Below are 21,276 nucleotides of genomic sequence, written 5' to 3'. Positions count from 1 at the left end.
GCTACGCAGATGACATAGTCCACCAGAATGCGACGGATATAAATTATGATTCACAATGAGCCAGTTGTGCTTCCTAAGCCCTCCTGAAGTCTCCTGGTTTGCACTCTCGGTTCATCGTTTGTTCTCGCTGTTGTCAGTTTCACAGTCTGATTGCCTGTCGCCGCTGTGTGGAATCGCCTGCAGTAACCTCTCACAATGTCTGATTCTGCCTCCGCCGCTCAAACTGCAGAGGAAAGACCGGACCCACTTGAGGAGGATGTTACCGAGGTTGCAAAATCCTCCCACATCCGCTATGCAGAGGATATTGAAGCTGGCACTCGGCGTGGCTTGAAGCGCAGAGGCTCTGAGTCTTCTTTGTCGATACGTACGATACGATCGGTGTCTCGTGCGCGCCGTGAAGTTGACCCTGGTGTCGCCCTTCCAATCGAATTTCGGACTCTGTTCGTAACCCCGATCAGCATGTTGCGTACAGTCTTAGCTGACACTCGACCAGTTCATTCAATGTTGAACAGAGCCAAACTCGGGAAGAACCAGAACTTCCCTTGAAGGGAGATGTCAGTAAAGATGATGCAGTTTTGGGTATTTCCACATGCCACATACAACGCTTTTGTATGCTAACTTTGCAGACTTCGCCACCCTTGACTGGCACATAATAAATCCTGTTGAGCTTTGTACCCGTCTCTCTACGTCCCTGTCTTTTGGCCTGTCTTCCGATGCTGCAATTCGGAAAATTGAGGAATATGGGCCCAACGTACCATCGCCTCCACCGTCAAGGTGGTTCCGTAAACTCATCGCATACTTCTTTGGCGGCTTTGGATCAATCCTTCTGACAGCTTCTATACTCGTCTTCGTTGCTTGGAAACCACTAGGACGGCCACCAGCCCAGGCCAATCTTGCGCTGGCAATCGTGCTTGCCGTCGTTTTTGTGGCACAAGCCTTCTTTAACTTCTACCAAGGTATAATCAGAAACAAATTTACATGTAATACACAGCATCTAATATGGCCTTATAGATTGGTCTAGCTCGCGGGTCATGTCTTCTATCAAAACTATGCTTCCAGAAGAATGCATACTGTTGCGTGAAGGCACCAAAAAACAATATAGTGGTGCTGATATCGTGCCGGGCGACGTCTTGTACATCAAGATGGGCGATAAACTACCTGCCGATATCCGCTTTGTGGAGGTTTCTCCGGACGTCAAGTTTGATCGCTCGATACTTACTGGTGAAACCTTGCCTTTACGCGGTACGGTTGATTCTGTAAGTTATTCGATCTCAAGCTTGTCACCCACACTGATTGTTGCAGACCGACGACAACTTTCTAGAGACCTCATGTATTGGTTTAGCAGGAACACATTGCGTCTCAGGATCCGCGGTTGGCGTTGTGATCGGCACTGGAGACCGCTCGGTCTTTGGGCGTCTTGCAAAACTTACCAGCACACCTAAGCGTGGCCTCACTACCCTTGAAAAGGAGATCTACTACTTTGTCGCCATAGTAGTCTCAATGATGGTGCTTATGGTTGTTTTGGTCATCGCCGTCTGGGCTGGATGGCTAAGAAAATCACACCCCGACTGGATTTCTGTCCCCATGCTTATCGTCGACTGCGTTAGTGTAGCAGTGGCTTTCATTCCCGAGGTTTGACACATACGACTATCAGCATAAGAATACTGCTAATTGGAGCGCAGGGTCTTCCTATCGCCGTAACTGCCAGCTTAACCATCACAGCAAATATTATGAGGAAGAACTCCGTTCTTTGCAAATCCCTAAAGACAGTAGAAACCCTTGGCTCCGTCAGCGTTATCTGCTCCGACAAAACAGGCACCTTGACCAAAAACCAAATGCGTGTTACCGATTGCCTCGTTGGTCGCGATGCCGTGAGCGCTGCAGAGGCTCATGGAAAGCTTCAACTTTCTCGTATCTCTTTCAATGTGGCCGAGCCATCTCAGGGCTGCAGACAGCTCTCTCTTGTCGGCACCATGTGTAACGCGGGCGAGTTCGACGCTTCCACCAGCCAGCTTCCGGTATCCGAGCGTAAAGTCAACGGCGATGCTACCGATACGGCCATTCTACGTTTCTCAGAGGGGATATCCTCTGTGCACGAAACAAGACAGAAGTGGCGCAATGTCTTTCGCGTCGCGTTCAACAGCAAGAACAAGTTTATGATACAGGTTACGCAGCGTAACGTCTTCGACCTGGCAAAAGACGCTTTGACTGATGTGGAAAACCCCAAGCCTGACGACATGGTTCTGATGATCAAAGGTGCCCCCGATATACTGCTTCCTAGGTGCTCGCGATATACGGACTATGATGGCTGCCCGCAGCCGATGGAAGACAAAGATATCAAATTCATTGAGCTCGCAAAGGACATCTGGTCCAAGCAAGGAAAACGCGTTATTCTGCTCGCACAGAAGATATTGCCCAGGGAGGTCACCGAGCTCTCGGTCCAATCAAGGGAATTCGAGAACAAGGTGATGGAGGAAGCCACCGGGGGCCTGCTCCTCATCGGATTAGTTGCCATTGTGGACCCGCCTAGGGATGAAATCCCCGAAGTCGTTCGCACCCTGCGCGGTGCCGGTATCAAGATCTTCATGGTCACCGGTGACTTCCAGCTGACTGCAGCGGCCATCGCTGCAGAATGTGGCATTATTACCAACCCTACCGAGGAAATCCACGACGTGTCTGCTTTAGCTTTCAAAGACTACCACTCTAGCCCAGGACGTGTAAACACTGTCCCGGCTTCTTCAAAACCCGACACTGCACGTATTCTGCCTTCATCGCAACTCGACGACATACACCCACCGCGATCTATTGTCCTCAATGGTTCAGATCTCACCGCTCTAAACCAAGACCAATGGGATGGTCTCTGCGAATACGACGAGATCGTATTTGCTCGTACTACACCTGAGCAGAAGCTTCGCATCGTCACTGAGCTCCAAGCTCGCCATGAGACTGTCGGTATGACAGGTGATGGTGTAAACGACGCACCCTCACTCAAACAAGCCGACATTGGCATTGCCATGGGAAGTGGATCCGACATCGCCATCGAAGCAGCCGACATGGTGCTTCTCGAGTCCTTCTCTGCCGTGGTCGAAGCAGTCAAGTACGGCCGTGTCGTTTTCGACAACTTGAAGAAGACTATCTGCTACCTCCTTCCCGCCGGCAGCTTCTCCGAGTTCTGGCCTGTCATGACAAACGTGGTATTCGGGCTGCCGCAGATCCTGTCGTCCTTCCTCATGATCATCATCTGCTGCTTCACTGACTGCGCCGCTGCCACCGCAATTGCGTACGAGAAGCCCGAAGCCGATGCCCTCTTGCAGCGCCCTCGCAATCCTCGCAAAGACCGCCTCGTTGACTGGAGGCTTATCATGCATGCCTATGGGTTTGTCGGAATCATGCAGAGTGTAACTTCCTTCGCCATGTCGTACTGGTACGCCCAACGCCGCGGACTCCCGTTCAGCATCTTATGGTTCGGCTTCGGCGCTGTCCCTGACGGCATGTCGAAGGAAGAATACACGCAGATCCTAAACACAGCCAGCTCCATCTACTTTATCAACTTGGTGGTGATGCAGTGGTTCAACCTGATGGCTGTCCGCACGCGGCGTCTTTCGCTGATCCAGCATCCTCCATTTGGTCGTAAGGCTACTCGGAATTTGTGGTTGTTCCCGGCGATTATCTTCGGATTGTTGGTCGCTATCCTCTTCCTGTACGAACCGAAACTGCAAGACGTGCTGGATACCGCGGGTGTGCCGGTGGAGCACTGGTTTTTGCCTATGGCGTTTGGCATGGGGCTTCTGTTGCTTGATGAGGGGAGAAAGCATGTCGCTAGGAAGTGGCCAAGAAGCTTTGTTGCAAAGATCGCTTGGTAGGAGGTTGTTTTGGCTTACGGCTTATAACTACTGCGACTTGGAACATATGTCTAAAGCAAGGCAATTAATTGATCAACAATGCGGATATGGAAAACCTATATTGCTGATAGACCGAGATATGGTCGGATCGGTCAATTTGTATATGGCCACTTTTAGCATGCGGCTGTTGCCGTGCTCAGGCCGATAGTAAAATTCAAATATTGGCCGGGGAGGCCGCGCCCCAGAGAGTGCTACTATGTAAGTTAAGGCCTTGAAAGACCTTTCAACGCCAATATGAGACTATAGTAGCCACTATTATTTCCTGATTCACCATAAAAACAACTCGTCAAACAGCTAACCGGCCTAGTTAATAGTATTTCCTACGCTTGTTTAATCATTGTAGTTTCGTTTATGCAAGCAAGTTCTTCCAACTTGGAACGAGATTACAGAAACAGGTTTTCCACCCGGTGTCGATATAGTTTTGTGTAACGGTCAGCAGCCACCAAATTGTCAGCTGCCCAAGGCAGACCTTCAGCCTTTACTCGCCCATAACGTTTGTTTTTAGCCTTACCCCGCCTTCTTATCTTCCTCCGCGGTTCTGATTGTTACAACAGTCTCTGCTGCTCCGGCTTTGGTCATTACCGCTCGATTCCTGATTATCGTTCCTCCGCACCAAGCACGCTTTTCGGACCACTCCGTACTCATTAGCTGACGAGAGAAAGCCACTTCTGTGTGGCACTTTCGGATCCAACGCCGCCAGGTCAAGATGTCGGAAGTGCCTGACACGGGCATTAGTGTTGTTTGGGAAGCTCCAGAGGGGAAATCAGTCGTTGAGTCAGTCATACACCTTCTTGAGATTGCACATCCAAACCATTCTAGTGCCGAGCAGTACAACTTACCTAACTATCAGTATTGTCTTTGTGCATGGCCTACAAGGTCACCCCTTACAGGACATGGACGCAGAGAACGGCTCAAAACCCTCGTAGCGAACCATCATCAGTAGGGGCTAAGCCTAGATCCAGGTGAACGAAATCTTCGAGCCCTTTTTCTTTTTTCTCAAAAAGAACACAAGCAAAATCTACCGAACGAGTCCGCTATGCAACTTCCGAAGATGAGGTTGCCTCCGACTATGAGACTGATAAGGGGCATTATCAGCGACCTATATTCTGGCCGGCCGATCTACTTCCAAACGACTGTCCAAAAGCTCGTATTATAACATGGGGCTATGACAGCAAAATCACAAATCACTTCATGGATCAGACAAACAAGAACAACATCTTTTCTCATGGAAAAGATCTCCTCTTTGCTCTGGACCGAGAAAGAAAGATTGATAAGCCGCTCATATTTGTGGCACATTCTCTTGGAGGAATTATGGTCAAAGAGATGCGCGAGTTTAGTAGCACTTCACTAATTTCTGTGGCCCATATACTCTAACTATGATCGTGACAGGCTCTTGCCATCTCATTCCAATCCTCAGAGAAGGAAATATCCAATTTCGTAAACTCAACAGCGGCTGTCGTCTTTTTAGGAACGCCACAACGTGGCAGTGCCAATTTCGCAAACCTTGGAGATATCGCACGAAAAGCTGCCAGCTTTGTTGGGATGGGCACGAATCCTCTAATTTTGGATTCTTTAGGTCTCAAGAATTCAGACCTCGAGCGTTGCCAGGATTCCTTCACCAACTTGTGGAGGATACTCGATTTTCGTGTAAAAACATTCCAGGAACCAAATGCCGTTACCTCTGTTGGTGTAGGCTTGCTAAATGAAAAGGTAATTAGGAACAAAACTCTTTTGGGGCTTTGGGCTGCCACGACTGATTGTATAACAGGTCGTTCCGAATATATCGTCATGCCTAGGTGATCCGAGGGAGCATGCGGAGTCCATTGAAGCCAACCACATGGAGATGTGCAGGTTTAGCGGCACTGATGATCCAAATTACCGGAAAGTCGGGGGGGGGGGCTTAGAAAGATGGTTCGTGATATCCTTTCAATGGTGGGAAACCAGAGAAAGGTAGATCTAGATGCGAAAGGTTAGGCGCCTTGCAGTACGGCATGAAATTCTGTAACCCGATGTGCTGACTTGTAAAGCGAGGCCCACTTTTACTGCCGAGGAAAAGGGTGAGTAGCTTCTCCAGCTTCTAGTACTTTAATATTGACCTGTCAATCCAACCTAGCCTGCCTCCAATCATTGAGTTTCACAGAGCTAGATACTCGTTATCATACAATCGACACACCACTTGCAGGCACATGCGATTGGCTGTTCGAATTGTTAGAATACAAGAACTGGCAAAGTCGCGAGAACTTGAACAATCACCATGGCCTGCTCTGGATCAAAGGAAAGCCTGGTTCAGGAAAATCAAAAATCATCAAAGAGGCACTCCATCGTCTAAGACTGGAGGCTGGAGAGGAAGAGATTTATACGGCGAGTTTCTTCTTTAATGCTCGCGGCGGCGAGCTTGCAAAGAGCCCTCTCGGCCTTTACCGGTCACTAGTGCATCAGTTGCTATGCCAGTCTCCATCACAGCTCTCCTCATTTCTGGGACGCTATCGCAGAAAGAGCGATACACTCGGTTCTGATTGGGAATGGCACTCCACGGAGCTTGAAGAAGTCATTCTCAATATGTTCAGTAACCCCAGAATGGACGCTACTACTCTCTTCATTGATGCGCTTGACGAATGTGCCGACGATAAAATGCGATGCGTTACTGGTTTTCTTGAGAAGTTGACGGACCACGCCTTCATTAATGGAGTACCACTCAATGTCTGCATCACGAGTCGGGATTATCCAACTGTATGCCTCACCTTTTGTTCTGAGATTGCCATGCAGGACGGCAATGGGACAGACATAAAACTCTATGTAGAGCAAAAGCTCTCCAAACACGACCAATCATTGCAACCACTAGAATCTGCCATAATTGAGAAATCTGCAGGGGTATTCCTCTGGGTTGTTCTTGTGGTAGATATCTTGCGCCGAGATATGGACAACGGAAAAAGCCCTAAGTGGATGCTTAAAAGGCTGCAAGAATTACCACCGGAACTCAAACACCTATTTGCTCAGATCCTTAGCAATCTTACGCCAGAGGACCTGGACACTACACTGAGGCTATTTCAATGAGTCCTGTTTGCTGCAAGGCCATTGAGAATGAGCGAGTGGCAACATATCCTCCCCTTCATGAAAAGACCAAACTTTGAATCATTAGAGGAATGTAGTAAGTCTCCTGAGTATACCTCGAATAATGATCAGCTCGAAAAACAAATTCGGAGCCTATCCAAGGGTTTGGTCGAAGTGAAGATGCACCACCATTCGGTTATCCAAGATTCTCCCCTTGATGAAACAGACTCTTTGCATGCTAATCCTGGATCCTTGTTTCAAGACAGAGATGAGGACAGGATTGTACAGTTTATTCATGAGTCTGTTCGGGAATTCTTTCTTAACGGTGACGGCTTTCACGTTTTCGGTCAACAGACAAAAATCGACCCCACCGGTACTGGGCATCTAACGATCATGGAGACTTGTCTTGATTTTATTAAGATCACAGAACTGGATACTTTTATCCAGGGCCACGCCGAAGCAAAAACATCAAAATCGAAAACCCTACGTTCAATCTTAGCAGACTCAAGTGGTTCTCTCTCAAGTCGCTCTGACGACTTGAGCGAAGCAAGTTTTGCTACTTCTGCCTCAAGTAGCTTGTACGAGAATAAACGGGCCACATCAATCCCGCAAGTAAAATCAGCCGCGTCTTCCGATCTCGACTATGACCTTGTCGACCACGACGAGATTAGCACTTCATCAGCCGTACCAAACAGTCGCCATCTAGGCTCTAAGAAAAAACCAGCACAAGGTGTCCAGAAGATTAACGCTTCATCATCAATTTCCTTGAAGGGAAGCAAGCCAGTTTCGCATGATCATGCAAATGCCGAATCACTTGAAGGGGAATCTGTCTTGCAAAATTGGCTGGGCGATCTTGAGAGCATTTCCTCGGATATGGTTCACAGGACCTTCAGTCATCAACAGTCCAACACTGGTCATTCTGAGGAGCTCAAAGAATACCCTCAGTTTCTACTCTACGCAGAAAACCACTTGTTGGACCATGCTATACTTGCCACAAAGTTTGGTGCGGACCCAACACAAATCGTCAGAAATTTTCGTGAAAAAAGATAACTGGAAACGGTGGCTTGCCCTGAAGGAAAACATGCCACAAGACACGACGATGTTATATCATGCTTGCACGCTCAATCTCTTCTCTTGGGTTGAGGCCCTTCTTGATATGGGCGAAAATTGTAACATTGAAGGAGGCAAGCTACAATTCCCTTTACACGTGGCAGTCAAATTAGGCCAGAACCAGATCATCTCTCTGCTTTTAGAGCATGGGGCCAACGTATACTCCAAGGACACCAAGGGACGGACTGCTATCCACTTTGCGGCTGCATCATCAAATCGTTCATCCGTCTCTAAGATTCTTAACGCTATGGGAAGACAAGGCCATTTCCCAAATAGCGATCGTGAAAAAGTGGTCAAGTCGCAGCGTTCAAAAGGGATCGGATCAGATGGAAACTATAATATAGGTGGCATCCCGATTAACTATGCTCTGAATGGCAACTTTATGCTGCGATGGCCTAATGTCGTCAGTTCACTGGACACTTCTCTGCGAACTCCACTTCATTTCGCTACTCAAAACTCTCATGCGGGCGCCCTGAGAGAGCTCTTGAGGCGGGGAGCTTACGTGAATGTTCAAGATAAGCATGGTGATACACCCCTCCATCTTGCATGCCGCAGGGATAGGCCCGTCTTGAGCGTATGTGAAGCTCTTCTCGAGGCCGGTGGATGGTTCAATAACAGAAACCATAAGGGGGATTCTCCTTTGACTATTGCTAAGAAGAGCGGACGGGATGATTTGGTTCAATTAATCACCAGTCATAACAATTTCTTGGACAGCGACAGTGAGACCGAAGTTTTTGGAAGGAAAAAATGAGAGAGGCTATGATTTTGTGCAATATCCCTCGGGGGAGGCAAGATTGTAATTGAAAGAACAAAGCGTAAAAGAATGATCCACTGAGCAATTTCTTTGACACAGCCTCAATATACTACTCCGCTGACAAAGGATCTGGCTTCACACCACCCTCACTCATTAGTGATGTCAGCTGAATGTGCATGTATAAAAGAACTTGGGTTGTAAGACAAACATGTCCAGCTTGTATTCTAACAACTCCCGTTACAAAGTTTCTTCTACAAGTATATAATTACGTGACAATTTGCTACCTAGTGCAGGCCATAACCAAGCACATCTTCGAAACACTGAGCACCAGTCACCTCGAAAGCACAAAACGACGAACGACAACACCACAAGCAGCAACCACACCACTAGAGCCATGTCGGACAACTCACTCGCAGTAGCATTCGGAGGTCTTGGCGTAAGAGACGAATTCCCGTCTACCTACAGGATCTGGGACGACGGCCCCAAGCCCTGTAACCGAGACCTGCAGTCGCACGCAGAGCACGAAGCGCGCAAGGCGGAGCTACGCTCGTTCTACGAGCAGCTGAAGCACGAAGAAGTGGAAGTCACTGTTGCGTGCGCTTACTTCAACGTGATGCTGATGGCGCACAAGTACAACAAAGTCGTCGATGAGTACCACGAGGAGCGGCAGCGGCTTATAGCCGTGGACGTCGACATTGTGATGATGTGGCCGAGCGTACGCATGTTCGCGCGGGCGGCCAAGCGGACGGCGGTCGAGGGCGTAGCGATCGAGGACTTGGACGATCAGGCAAGCATTGTGAAGGCGTACGAGTACTCCCGCGACCGTGACTTCGAAAGCCTTCTTGCTGCTGTTTCGCACCTCTTCCGTGAAGGCCACTTGCTCTGGGAGGCGCGGCGTGCGCTGAAGAGCCGCATCCAAATCCTCAAGCGATACAGGGAGCAGCTGAAGATTGCCGAGACTGACCACAAGGCGAGCGTCGAGATTGCGTCCCTAAGATCGCGGTTGGGGCGGGAGCAAGGGCAGCCTGAGGCGACGTTGGAGCATCTGCTGCTCTTGGCTGATCATCTCTCTCAGCTCGATTTGAAAGACCGTTCCTCCGTGGCGGCTGAACTGTTCCTTGACAGACTTGTGGCTCTCAGAGTTTGTGTGGCCGAGGAGCAGGCGAAGATGGAGGAAATACAGGTCTCGGAGTGTGAGGCCTGGAATGCGGTTTGTAACGTGCTCAGGGAGGAGGGAAGAGGTGAGGAGTAGATGGAGGATTAGAGAGGGGAAGTAGAGTGCTACAATCGAAGGGTAGGTTGTTATCCATCCCTACAGTGAATGGTACTCAGCGATCCCTGTCTATCCTCTTCGTCTACTGGTTGAGTAGCTATTCATTCCTCTAATAACTGCGATGTTTTCCCTTTCTTTTCCTTTTAAAGACTGACTGATGTGCTCTTCCTCCCTTCCTATACTAGTTGAGTAGTTGTCCTCTCTTTCTACACTGACTGAGCCTTTCCTTGAGAAAAGCACAAAAGAACAAAAAAAGGCGTAAAAACTAAAAATACCAAAAAAAAGGTAGGATGCTTTTTTTCTCTTACAGTACGGTGGGAGGCTTTTTCTTTTGCGACACTAAAAAATCTAGAAAAATACAAAAAATCATGAAAGTAGAAAAATACGAAAAAGGCGGTTTCCTTTGTATAACTTGTGCCCATGACTTCTGTGACAGTGATATATGCTCCTGTGAGTAGATGAGGATGCTCGCTATATTTGGTTTTACCCCTACATAGGCCTTGAGCGTAAGCTCCGCTAAGCAGATGAGAACGCTCGCTACGGATTACTACTGACAAAAACCTGGAGCTTACGCCTATGGGAGCATGTAAACTGTAACAACATCTGTACTAAATACCATGATAGAATGAGTAGCAAATCGAATGTCATTCCCAAAAGTCCATATACAGAACTTAATTAATAGGTATTCGCTCCCATGAAAGCGCTTATAGGTTGTGCGTTACCTAAACCTCTTTAGGTGTCTCGAGTAAGAGTAAGGTTAACGATACGCATCTTAATGAGCTGAACGGTGTCAGTGAGACGTAGAAAAGTTTATTTTGTAATCTACGCTCTGATACGGACTAAATTTACTCGGCCGTTCCTTCTCTTACTAATTATTGGAGACCTAGCGGGGGTTTACACGAGGACATCCGAGCCAGCAGCAGCAGAAGAGGGCGGGCGTGGTTAGAGGGTTGATGCTGGACCTCTTCATTGGGTGCGTTCTCGTTCAGAATGGCATTGTTCCGAACAGTCTGTGTCAGACGAGAGTTGATAATCTTTGGCAGCAGATTTAGCAGCGCGCGTATGGCTAGCCCAAATTTCTTTCTGTCTTTTGCGAGGTTGGTTATCCATGTCGTGAATTGTTGCTTCAATCTCGCTCATCGGCTTGTCCCTGAAAATTCTCTTCTTCCGCCAAGCTAAAGATGAACCTCTGGCGTTGCTTTCGTCATCGTCACCAGCATCATCGTCCGCGTCATCGTTCTCATGAGAGCACTTCTTGTGAGACTTTGGTCCACTTTGATTAGGCGCAAACAAACCGCCAGGGTCACCGTCCTCAGACTCGGATACATCTGGGACCGGCTGTGGTCTGACAAGTTGGTATTGCCTGTTGTGCTAGGCTGGAAATTTTGCAAGTCGCAGCCATGCTGTCATGAAATTCTCTCGTTATCCATCTTGTTGCAAATTACAAGCTGCTCGGTTGCCTTTGAATTGTCGGAGGAAGCTGGCTCGAGGATTGAAGAACCGAATCTCCGAGGTTATTTACAATCAGTCTTGGAAACAAAGCACGGTAGTGGTTGAGTCGTTTCTGGTCGTAGTCAGCGCTTTTTGGGCCAAAGTCGGAGTATCATATCAACGGCCTTCGTGCATAGGTAGCGATTTAGTGACTGGTGCCATGCCATCACTAATAGCTGAATGTTAATTTCGTAAATAAGATGATTACTGGTGAATTTGTTTGTAATGGCTGTCTTGGACGGCATGGGCTTTCTTTGTCTTTTCATGGAAAGTGGATGTTATAGTTTCCAGGAAGTTTCGAAGAGCGCCGACTTCCGCCTGTGAACCACGGGCAACTAATCGTTCTTCGAATATAACTTTATTCCGAGCTCATGGTTTTGCAGTTGGCAGAGATAGATTTGGTAGCATTCTCTTTGTTTGATCCATAAACCCTCTGGCGGACAACTGAAGAAAGGTTCGATAGGTACTGAAAAGTAAGCAGTGAAGCCGTTCCGTCATCCAATCGATAAGAATCCGTGTCGATGAGATGGTATGATTCGATCTTTGTATCTTCCAGAAGTCCGACTGGATCCCAAGACCGAAGCAGGCGCAAAACAGTCAGCAAAATTGCAGGCGAGCCGCAATCATATCGTGATCATCGACGCAGCCGACAAAAAATCTTACTCAAAAGCCAGCTCGACAAGATCCCTAGATCCTCTGACCAGACTCAGCGCAGTCAGCCAGGTCCTTGACGCCAGCGACATATCCGCAAAGTAGCAGACGAGAAGAAGAAGTGAAGTCGTGCCGTGTCGTTGAAGGTCGACATAGCTGTCAGAAAATGTGAGTCTGTTTGACAAGAAAGTGACGTGATCCCTAGATCTTCTAGCGTTGACCTGGAGCGGTCCACTAGGTAGTTGAAGAAGCCGGCGGCGACGCAGCAGGCCGCAAGGGCGCAGTAGGCGACGACAGCAGCTGGGTGAGAAGTGAAGTCATGTCGCCGCAGACCCGCGACGGTGCTCAGAGTTGATCCCTATACCTAAGATCCTCTAGCAGGAGTCGGAGCGACAGCCCACTAGGTCGCGAGTCGCGAGTCGCGAGGCCCGACGCGCGGTGCAAGACGCCGGGAGCGGAGTTGTCTGGGTTAGGAAGAGGTTGTGCAACGTTGGCCGGACACGACTTTATGCTCGCGGCACTGAGACGCTAAGCCAAATTCGGTTAGTTTGCGGAGGCCGGATTGCTGGCCGTCTGCCAGGACGACCAGGTGCTGCCCACGAACGACTGCACATTTACAAAGTGAACTTGGCATCTACCACTTGCTCGTTGCCTGATCAAGGTATAATCCAAAAGAAAACGATGTGGTATTTCCCGTCCGTATCCGCTAGCAATGCAACAGTAAGAAGCTAAAAAAAAAGAGACAACCAAACAATTGAGATACATCTCATCGTCAACGCTCTCAACAATCCCTCGAAACACGTCTCTCTAGAAATGCTCCTTCCAGAACTTGAAGTTGACATCCCTCGACGTCGCGCCCTTACACGCCTTTTTAATATCCCTGGCCGCAACACTCGGTCCGCAGAAGTAGACTCCCACGTCGGTGCGCAGACTGCTCTCCAACCCGCTCATGTAGCTGCGATTGACAATGCCGTCGCGCATCCCCGAAAACAGCTTCGCGAAGTCCGGGCGACCAAAGTTCGTGCGGCTGCGCAGTTCCGTGAGGGGGTCCTTATCGGTGCCAACGCTGTTCAGGACGATATTGTTCGCCGTGTCCACGTCCACGCGCTGTGTCAAGTACGTATGGATGCGCAAGAAGTCGTCCTGGCCGTCGATGCCGGTGCCGTAGCCCGAGCCGCCCTGCGTCTGTGCCTCCAGACTGCTCAGCAGCGCCTGGAACCACTCAAACGACGTCGTATCCTTGCACACCCAGATGAACTCGACGCGGCGCAGCCGCTTCGGCGGGTTCGGCGACGTCCGCAGGTGCCAGATGTTCTTGAGGATGCTGGCCCATGGCGTCACGCCGATGCCCGTGCCGATCAGGATCGCAATCTCGTTCTCGAACACGTCTTCTGCCGGCGCTCCGTATGGCCCGTCGATCCGGATTGCGGGCATTTCTTGCCCGTGTTGTAGCGCTACTTCGTACATTCCCATCGGGTCCATGTCGTCGTAGAGCTTGGCTTGCGCCGGACCGGCACCCAGTGCGTCGGCTACTGACCGCGTCCAGTCGCCCACCTGCCGGATGTGTATGCTGACATACGGGTCAAATGGACAGGAGGTGATAGTAAAGGGGTGCCATTGTTGAGTCGAGACTGAAGGACAATTGATGAACAGCCACTGTCCGGCCTTGTATTTCATGCTCGGTTTGCTGAACTGAATCTCGACCGCATCTGCAGAATAGTTAGTAATAATCATAACGGATGGGCTAGGGAGGACGAACCGTAGGGGTGCCTGATAACCTTGACAATCTTGGTGTCTCGCCGGGCCCGAACTTCGCGGTAGAGTCGTTCGAGCAGGTAGAGGCCGCCGCCGACCAGCTCCCACCGCCAGCCTTCGTAACCAAGGCAGTGGTTCCAGAATTTGCTGCCCGCAAATGGAGAGATGGGATCGGTGGTGTCACGCACGAAACAACCGGTTGCATGCGTGTACATGGCGAGGAAAAAGGGGATAAAGAGGTGATGCGTGTACCAGAAGGTTTCAAAGGACTGCTGTCGTATCCTTTGATGCGCAGTTGTGTAGATGAGCATCATGCATAGCAGCATGACATGTCCCGTAATGCCACCGGCTTGCGTGTAGTGAATCTCCACGGCAAGAACCGGGCGGACCTGGGTCTTTTCAACATTGAAGAAACTGCAATAGTTAGCAAAAGAATATCTCCAGCCAAGAATCCTGCCAAGCTTACTTGACATAGTGACCGAGTGTGTGGCACGCGGTCCAGAAGAGCATAGTATATGCTACTTGTCTGTGAAACCACTGAGATTCGTCGAGTGGCAACCAACGTAACCTCGGTCTGATCTCCCGAAGAATTGTTCTGCACATGGGCAGAAGAATCATGAGCATATCAACACTCAAAACAAGACCAGCGCCTCTTGAAATCCAAATGGAGAATTTCAAAGCGTTCAGCGGTGCCAACCGCGGGTCAGTCGCTTGTTTCCACCTAGGCTGACGTTAGTTGCTGAACAGAAAATTTGCCCAAAAATCAACCTACCAGCCGTAGGCAAAAAGCCCAAAGTGAAGTCCATGGAACAGGAAATAAAACAGCAGCTTCTTGGGGAGGAAGTGCGACTTCAACTTGTCCGATATTTCGATTGCCATTTTGGTTTTCTTCTCTTCCAACCCAATTAAGCCCAATAGAGGCGTGGTAGATTATCGACGGAAGGCTTCGTGGTCGTATTCCGCAAGTGTATTCCAGAGACAACGAACGGACTTGTAACGAATTAAAGAGTGTAGACTCTGAACAGTGTTCCAGCACCGCTAAAGGAAAGAATCGAAAATGCGATGGTGCAGAGAACCGCCGGAAGGTATGGAGGTAACTTGAGGAATCCGGGAAATTCGTTAAGGTCACTGGCCACGGCGATGACACAAAAAAAGCTTGTCGAAGAAGCTTAAAGATAGCTCCAGACGCACAAACCGTCTCGGAGCACTGGCTCTGATGAGGATCAGACGATGCCTAGGGTGATTAAGTGGGTAGAAGAGCTGCTGAAACCCGACGTGCTGGTGTTATTGCGAATCTGGAGGGGTTCTTGGTTATGCTTTACCAGTGGGCCGTAAGAATAGGGGTCCTAGTATAGCCTCTTACGGGAATTGTCAAGTGTCGTGGATCATGCACTCTCGCGGAGGACTGTGGGGGAGGGGTTGATGTCGGAGATCCCTCGCGTATCGCCAATGTAGTCAGAAGATTGTATCAGCTGTGCCACAGATTCTTCGCAACCATTTTCGATGTATGATGTAGTACTGTCTCGCCACTTGCTGTATCTCTTGTCTGGTCCGGCTCGACGGCTGCTTCAGGGCTTCGGATTCGTATTTCGAGGGAGAGATTGTCGCGAAGTCGTTCCGAAATCCGTTTATGTCAACAACTCTCACAAGCCTGCGCCGCACTGCGCGCTTCCTGTAACCGTCGAATGGTGGTGTCCCAGAGGATTACTGGACGACGACGCTGGGTATATTCTTCGAGGGTTCCGTATTTGGTGTACAAAAACTTGGATAAGCTTCTTTTGGGTCGCAGGGCGCCAGGGCGCTTTGGGCTTTCTTCTGCAGAATTGGGAGTCGAAAAACGGGTGGCAGGAAGTAGGCGCTCGCCGAGGTGCTAAGTATACGAAACGTTAACCGCCGTAGGATTGTGAGGCTGCTTATGGCGGTTCAAACTCGGCGACGGGGGTGGATGCAACAGTTATGGCAAAAGAGGAAGTTCTTGATCACGGAGGTAAGCCGAGTTAGCAGGCCAGCAAGTGGGCCAGGTAGAGGCAGTGGGGTGACGTTGTAGACGGATGGTAGGAGGAATTGCAAGGTGTCGGAGTCGGGACTCGGGAGAGCACGTTTGCAGGTTGCCCTGCTGGCGATCGAGGCACGGAGGATCAGATAGCGGGACCCGCTAGCACTGCCTGAATCTGTACGGCACCGGACTTTATCACGGCCTTGGGAGGCATCGGTGGCTGAGTTCGCGTGCGTGGCAAGAGCGTGGAGGCGCGAGAGGCGAGAGCGGTGGCCTGGGCGTGCAGGTGTTCCTGGCCAGTCAATGGCCTAGCGAGCGGGATGCACGGCACGCCCCGGACGCCGCCTCGCACCGCCGCCCAATGGCCCGCCGTCTCGAAGCGCTCAGCTTTTGACGCCGAAAAAAGTCGACGAGATCACGAGTTTGAAAGAAACGACATTGCGACTCGAATTCGGTCCGTCGTTCTATTGAATCATCCTTTTGGGCTTTCGTAGAGAGCAATTGCTGCCCCGCCGCGTTCGAGGGAGGGGTGTCTGGGGTGTCGGCAACGTCTTGGCAAGCGAGGGGTGCATCCATGCTATACAATACATGTGAGCTGCCTCAAAGGGACAGGCTACTGCAGGCCCGGCCGGCCACGAAGCCTTCCGTGTCTCCGCTTTGGACGTGGGAACTGAGACGTGATGTCAGCATCGCCCGAACATGGGGAGAGGAAGGTGATGGACGTGATATTGTGATATTGTGATATCGCGGCAATCGTGGCAAACAGGATGCACGGAAGTTCGGTCAATCGTTCGGCGCAGGGCGAGGTCGAGGTATTCAACGGCGACGCCAATCAGAGGGCGTAGAGACGAGGCGGTGCTAAATGTGGAGGTAGGCCTGGTCGGCGGCGATCCTTGGCTTGGGCGGCCGCGGGCGCTTAGGACGCACGGGTGGCCCACGCTGGAACCACATGCAAGCAGCCACGGCCACGCGCAGAAAGCCTTCCATGCCACCGCTCAAGGCTCATCCCGTCTTGGGATGGCTGGCCCGAGTCCAGCAAAAGCCACCGCATGAATCTTGCCCGCCATCTAAAGCCCGCCATGCCCGTCCGTGTCGAGACAGCTACGGTTCGACCACATCCATCTTGACACTGCTGTTGCTTGGTCGTGCCTCCCCCTCACGCTCGCTGCTCCTGGAGTCTGGGGTATAGATACGCGCCGTTCGTTGCCCATGCTGTGCACACATCAGGCCTTGTAGTTGCATCGGGACCGTCATACAACCTGCTCTTTCTGTCCGCGGGCCGGACCTTGGGAAAAAAGATACACCACCACACTCGCTCGACTCACCTCATCCTCGCCGCCATGGGCAAGCTAATCAAGAACCACTGGGCACGCCTAATCATCCTCACGGCCTCGGCTTGTAAGCGCCATGCTTCCGTCTCTTCCTTCCTTGCTCTCTCTGCTAACCTCCATTCCCAGACCAGGTCCTCGCCGCCATTGAGGGCTTCTTCTGGCCCAAGATCTTTTGGGACTTCATGACGCGCAACCTCGACGGCGCCGTCAAGCCCGTTCCTATCCTACAAATACTCAACCTCGTCCTCGGCCTCATCGGCCTCGCATACGAGTGGCCTTTGAAGTTCATCGCCGGGTCGGGGCTGCACCGATCGATAGAGGCGCGTTTGATAATATATCCTTTGAGCGCGTTGTTGGCAGTGTTGCTCTACCAGGGCACCAACGCCGCGTTGTATTACATCATCGGCATGGTCGTATATTTTTGGGCGTATAGTGAAGGAGAGGTATGTTGCAACCAGCCATGTTTGCTTCGATTTGCGTACTAACATGTTGGCGTAGGTCGTTTGCGAGAAGCCCTGGACGCTGCCGAAGAGGAATAGAGCCTTGGCCAAAGTTTGAGATACCCTTTATTTTTTGTTTCTTTGCTTGATCTATTTTGATCTGTTTTTCCCATATACCATGGACGATGTTTTGCATGAGCGAATAGGATATGGCTGGCGGGCATAGCGAGGCGTTAGGAATACTGTTCTGCATGATGCGGGGCTGGATCGGTGCACCAGTTTACTGGAGGACTTTCAAATCCATTGAACTGCACCAATATCAAAAAACATACCTCTTTCCCTTGATCTCCGCTGCTTTGCCTTCTCCGTCAAGCTTCAAGTCTCATCGTCTCGCAGCTTCACCGACAGGAAGGGCATCGCTTTCTTATATCGACGTCCGTCAAATGCGGGGCCGTATGTAACCAGTAACACCATTCCACGAGAACAGCCGCAGTCAGCCTTGCCACACTACAATCTCACTGCATCCCCAAGAGCACATGCTGATCACGCTGTGAACAATAGCAAATCGGTTCCTCCGCCTGCGGGTACCTGCAGCTTGTTATGCTCCAACTAGGCTTATATTACCATCTTTATTGCCTTGGCCGGTAAACAGCAGCGTCCCGTAAACCAAGAGAGTTATACACGGCTACCAAGCTGCTAAAATCTTATATCACGAGCATCCGCAACAGTCACACAATCTTGACCTCGACCTTTGGTTTGCCCATCCTCGCCGCCTCGCCCTGCATCAAGCCATGCACGAAGCACTCGCCCACAAACTTGAACTTCCCGCCCCACGCCGAGCGCAGCACATACGGCGTCCTGCCGCCCAACAGCACGGCGACGCGATCTCCGGGCCACGTCGAGCGCGGTCCAATGCCCATATACCCCAACTTCGTAGTAAACAGCGCGCGGCCAAACGTCGCGCGATCTACATCCAGAAAATACGCCATAGCGGCCTCGTAGCCCTCAGCGCGCTCAGGGTCGCGCTCCCCAAACAGGATAAACCCCTCGCCGAAGGGATAGCGCGCGGTGTAGCGCATGAAGGCGTCATAAAACCCCTTTAGCACGTCGGGCGGCGCCTCGCAGAACTGGCCCGCGATCAGCGAGCGATGATACACTTCCTCTGTGGGCTCGCCAGTGGGGTAGCTGCGCAGGCCCAGCGCGACCCGCTCCCATTGCCGCACCCGCCGCACCGCCGCCACGGACAAAACCTGGCTCCAGAAGCGGCGCCCGCCGAGCCGCAGCGCCGGACTGTCGTCCCGCCGGATGCGGGCCGGAGTGTTCGGCTCGCAGACGCGCGCTACGCTGTCCACTACGTAGCCGCTGGCGTGGAGCACGCGGTCGTCAGCGCCCGAGAAGCGCAGTTCTGCTGCTTGCGTGTCGGCGGCGTGTGCGCGTACTGGCTGTCCGTAGAACGCGTATGGCGCGGCCCGTGTCTGCGTGCTCCAGTCTGGCACCCAGGTCGGGAGGTTGCTGCGCGTGCGCCAGTATTCGTCTGTGACGGCGCTGAGGACGTCGAGGCTGCCAGTGCTTAGGTGCTGCACTGCTATCTTGATGTAGAGCTCTGTGGCGGAGATGGTGTAGTCTGGCTGTATGCCGAGAGCGCTTGCGTCTTGTGAAAGGCCGAGGAGCCCGTATACTTTGTCGACGCGCTGTGTGGCTTGGCTGGCGCGAGTCCATACGAGGAGAGAGAGCAGTGGTAGCCCACTGTTGCTGCCGCTGCTGCTGTTGTTGTTTTGGGCATGGTACCCGTTCGCGTATCCTGCTGTTGTGAGGGCGGGGGCAGGATCCACGTCGACTAGCATGATCAGTCCGCTTTTGTTGAGCAGGCTTGCGGCGTTGATTAGGTCATTCCATGCCAACTTCTCTCTTCCACATATGACAGTTGCTCTGCGGGCCAGTGTGATCTCTTGAATAATCCACACGCGAGAATACCATGCGCGCCAGAATATGGCATCGATGGCTTTCCAGTCTTGGCTGTAAGGGGCGGGAAGACCGGCCTCGGCCATGTCTTCTACAAGGATGGACCTCTGGCTCTGAGCAGCATGAAGAACCTTCGGGCTGTTGGCGATGCGATGTAAGAGGTCGAATCCAAGAGGGCTAGTCTTGGTTTCATCTCCAAGCCATACAACAACGCCATCGGCTTCTTGGTATATCTGTTTCATGAGCGATACCTGAGAGCCTTGCTCTTGTTTGTCTGCTTGGTTGATGCAAACTGCATCAATCCACAGAACCCTCTCTTCATTCTCGCGGCGGAGCCGGTGTAGAGCTCGCCACAGGTTTTCGCCAATGGGCAAAGGTTTCCTATCGCATGAGATTATATATTCCGGTTGTGGAGCTCCCCAGGTGTAGGACAAGGCCTCGTATGGTGGGTGCTCCTGAATCGGGTGGGTAGTGAGCGTACACTCAATGACCGCTTCGGTAGTTGCGGCTGGGTTGAGCTCGAGTAAACGTATGTGGTCATTACCAGGCAAGCTCTGATAAGAAAATCCATGATCGTCGTTACATCTAGAATCTAGTTCAGCTTGACCATCTAAAGTGGACGAGAATATACGCACACGTATTGCTTGTATGCGGGAAGAGGACATAAAGGTAGAATATCCTCATACCATCTCCGTCTCCAAGAAGAATCAAGATTGACTTTTCTGAATTTACTACTGCTACTTAGCTACGTTAAACGAATAGATATTCTGATTCTTACCTAGGGGCTACCTGGCTTGCGCGAGGCATCAAACGAAGGAGCCACCCAGTAGGCCTCAGATCCCCAATACCGTCGCAATATTCGGCATAGTACTTTCGCATGAAAGCCTCCATCTTCGGATGGCTTCATTACCGGCAAAGCGGCACGGTTCTGGAGCGCATATGTTTCTTCGTCTAATAAATGAATTCAGTGAGTTATTGCGTTGTCAGAGTTGGGGCCGTGGCTTGCATATCCGTTTCTAAATATATCTTCGACTGGGGTCGATGGGGCCAAAGGTCAGCAAGAGAGTATCGTGTATCTGCAGAACATCAGAAGCTTACACTGCTCTCCGCGACAGAGTCCCAGCAACGTAAGAGCTGGATATCAGAGAAACTCCGGTAATAATATAGGCGACAGTGTACCAGGACGACTCTACCTTTATCTCCAACAACCAGGTGACCTGGGCAATACCTGCTTGAAGATATCAGCTCCGCTTACTGTGGCTGCAGCAAGAAGTATTGTTAGGGCTGCACCTGGAAAACCTAGCCAATCAAAAATGTTACGCATGTTTTTGCGACTGTCTCGAAACTCATTCGGTAGTTGATCTGTTATCCAGTCGATTAAGTCAAAGCCTTGGAAAGACAGTTTGCAAGGCAACCATGATGTTGCTAAGTATATTTTCTCGCCTCTAAATAGCCGAAAGAGTAACATACTACATAAGCTGTATATAGACAAGGGTTTATTTGGACCTGTTCTCTAATCAGCACAACCATTCTTCGTAATACAACTGATTTAGTCAAAAG

The 21,276-nt window shown here is 50.9% G+C and overlaps 6 protein-coding genes across 6 annotated transcripts; 4 read left to right on the top strand and 2 right to left on the bottom strand.

Moving 5' to 3' along the window:
* Positions 1–84: 84 nt before the first annotated feature.
* Positions 85–3,947, top strand: K452DRAFT_253509 (uncharacterized protein). Its single transcript, XM_033538290.1, has 6 exons — positions 85–440; positions 494–579; positions 627–956; positions 1,012–1,256; positions 1,303–1,632; positions 1,683–3,947. Exons 1-6 carry the CDS (start codon positions 196–198, stop codon positions 3,861–3,863), a joined length of 3,417 nt encoding a protein of 1,138 aa, XP_033395613.1. The 5' UTR covers positions 85–195; the 3' UTR covers positions 3,864–3,947.
* A 661-nt stretch (positions 3,948–4,608) lies between these two features.
* K452DRAFT_335834 (uncharacterized protein) lies at positions 4,609–8,814 on the top strand (the record flags this gene model as incomplete). The annotated part of the gene is made up of 10 exons (XM_033545231.1): positions 4,609–4,730; positions 4,793–4,864; positions 4,907–5,216; positions 5,292–5,612; positions 5,671–5,813; positions 5,934–5,959; positions 6,016–6,797; positions 7,042–7,050; positions 7,086–7,956; positions 7,982–8,814. The coding sequence occupies 10 exons, from the start codon at positions 4,609–4,611 to the stop codon at positions 8,812–8,814; spliced, it is 3,489 nt and encodes a 1,162-aa protein (XP_033395612.1).
* A 397-nt stretch (positions 8,815–9,211) lies between these two features.
* Positions 9,212–10,069, top strand: K452DRAFT_310270 (uncharacterized protein; the record flags this gene model as incomplete). Its single annotated transcript, XM_033543320.1, has 1 exon — positions 9,212–10,069. The coding sequence occupies one exon, from the start codon at positions 9,212–9,214 to the stop codon at positions 10,067–10,069; it is 858 nt and encodes a 285-aa protein (XP_033395611.1).
* A 2,970-nt stretch (positions 10,070–13,039) lies between these two features.
* K452DRAFT_231644 (uncharacterized protein) lies at positions 13,040–14,866 on the bottom strand (the record flags this gene model as incomplete). Its single annotated transcript, XM_033537179.1, has 4 exons — positions 13,040–13,941; positions 13,992–14,401; positions 14,454–14,708; positions 14,760–14,866. The coding sequence occupies 4 exons, from the start codon at positions 14,864–14,866 to the stop codon at positions 13,040–13,042; spliced, it is 1,674 nt and encodes a 557-aa protein (XP_033395610.1).
* Positions 14,867–16,998: 2,132 nt separating this feature from the next.
* K452DRAFT_289279 (uncharacterized protein) lies at positions 16,999–18,285 on the top strand. The gene is made up of 3 exons (XM_033540795.1): positions 16,999–17,381; positions 17,441–17,757; positions 17,813–18,285. Exons 1-3 carry the CDS (start codon positions 17,324–17,326, stop codon positions 17,870–17,872), a joined length of 435 nt encoding a protein of 144 aa, XP_033395609.1. The 5' UTR covers positions 16,999–17,323; the 3' UTR covers positions 17,873–18,285.
* Positions 18,286–18,324: 39 nt separating this feature from the next.
* Positions 18,325–20,861, bottom strand: K452DRAFT_253498 (uncharacterized protein). The gene is made up of 4 exons (XM_033538289.1): positions 20,815–20,861; positions 20,495–20,748; positions 20,352–20,447; positions 18,325–20,301 (listed from the first exon to the last, which is right to left on the bottom strand). The coding sequence occupies exons 2-4, from the start codon at positions 20,605–20,607 to the stop codon at positions 18,483–18,485; spliced, it is 2,028 nt and encodes a 675-aa protein (XP_033395608.1). The 5' UTR covers positions 20,608–20,748; positions 20,815–20,861; the 3' UTR covers positions 18,325–18,482.
* Between the last annotated feature and the right edge of the window lie 415 nt (positions 20,862–21,276).

The sequence above is a fragment of the Aplosporella prunicola genome, assembly GCF_010093885.1.
Source record: "Aplosporella prunicola CBS 121167 unplaced genomic scaffold K452scaffold_18, whole genome shotgun sequence".
Lineage (NCBI taxonomy): Eukaryota > Fungi > Ascomycota > Dothideomycetes > Botryosphaeriales > Aplosporellaceae > Aplosporella > Aplosporella prunicola.
Note: the sequence above shows the minus strand (reverse complement) of the source record. Positions and strands in the feature narration are given on the sequence as shown.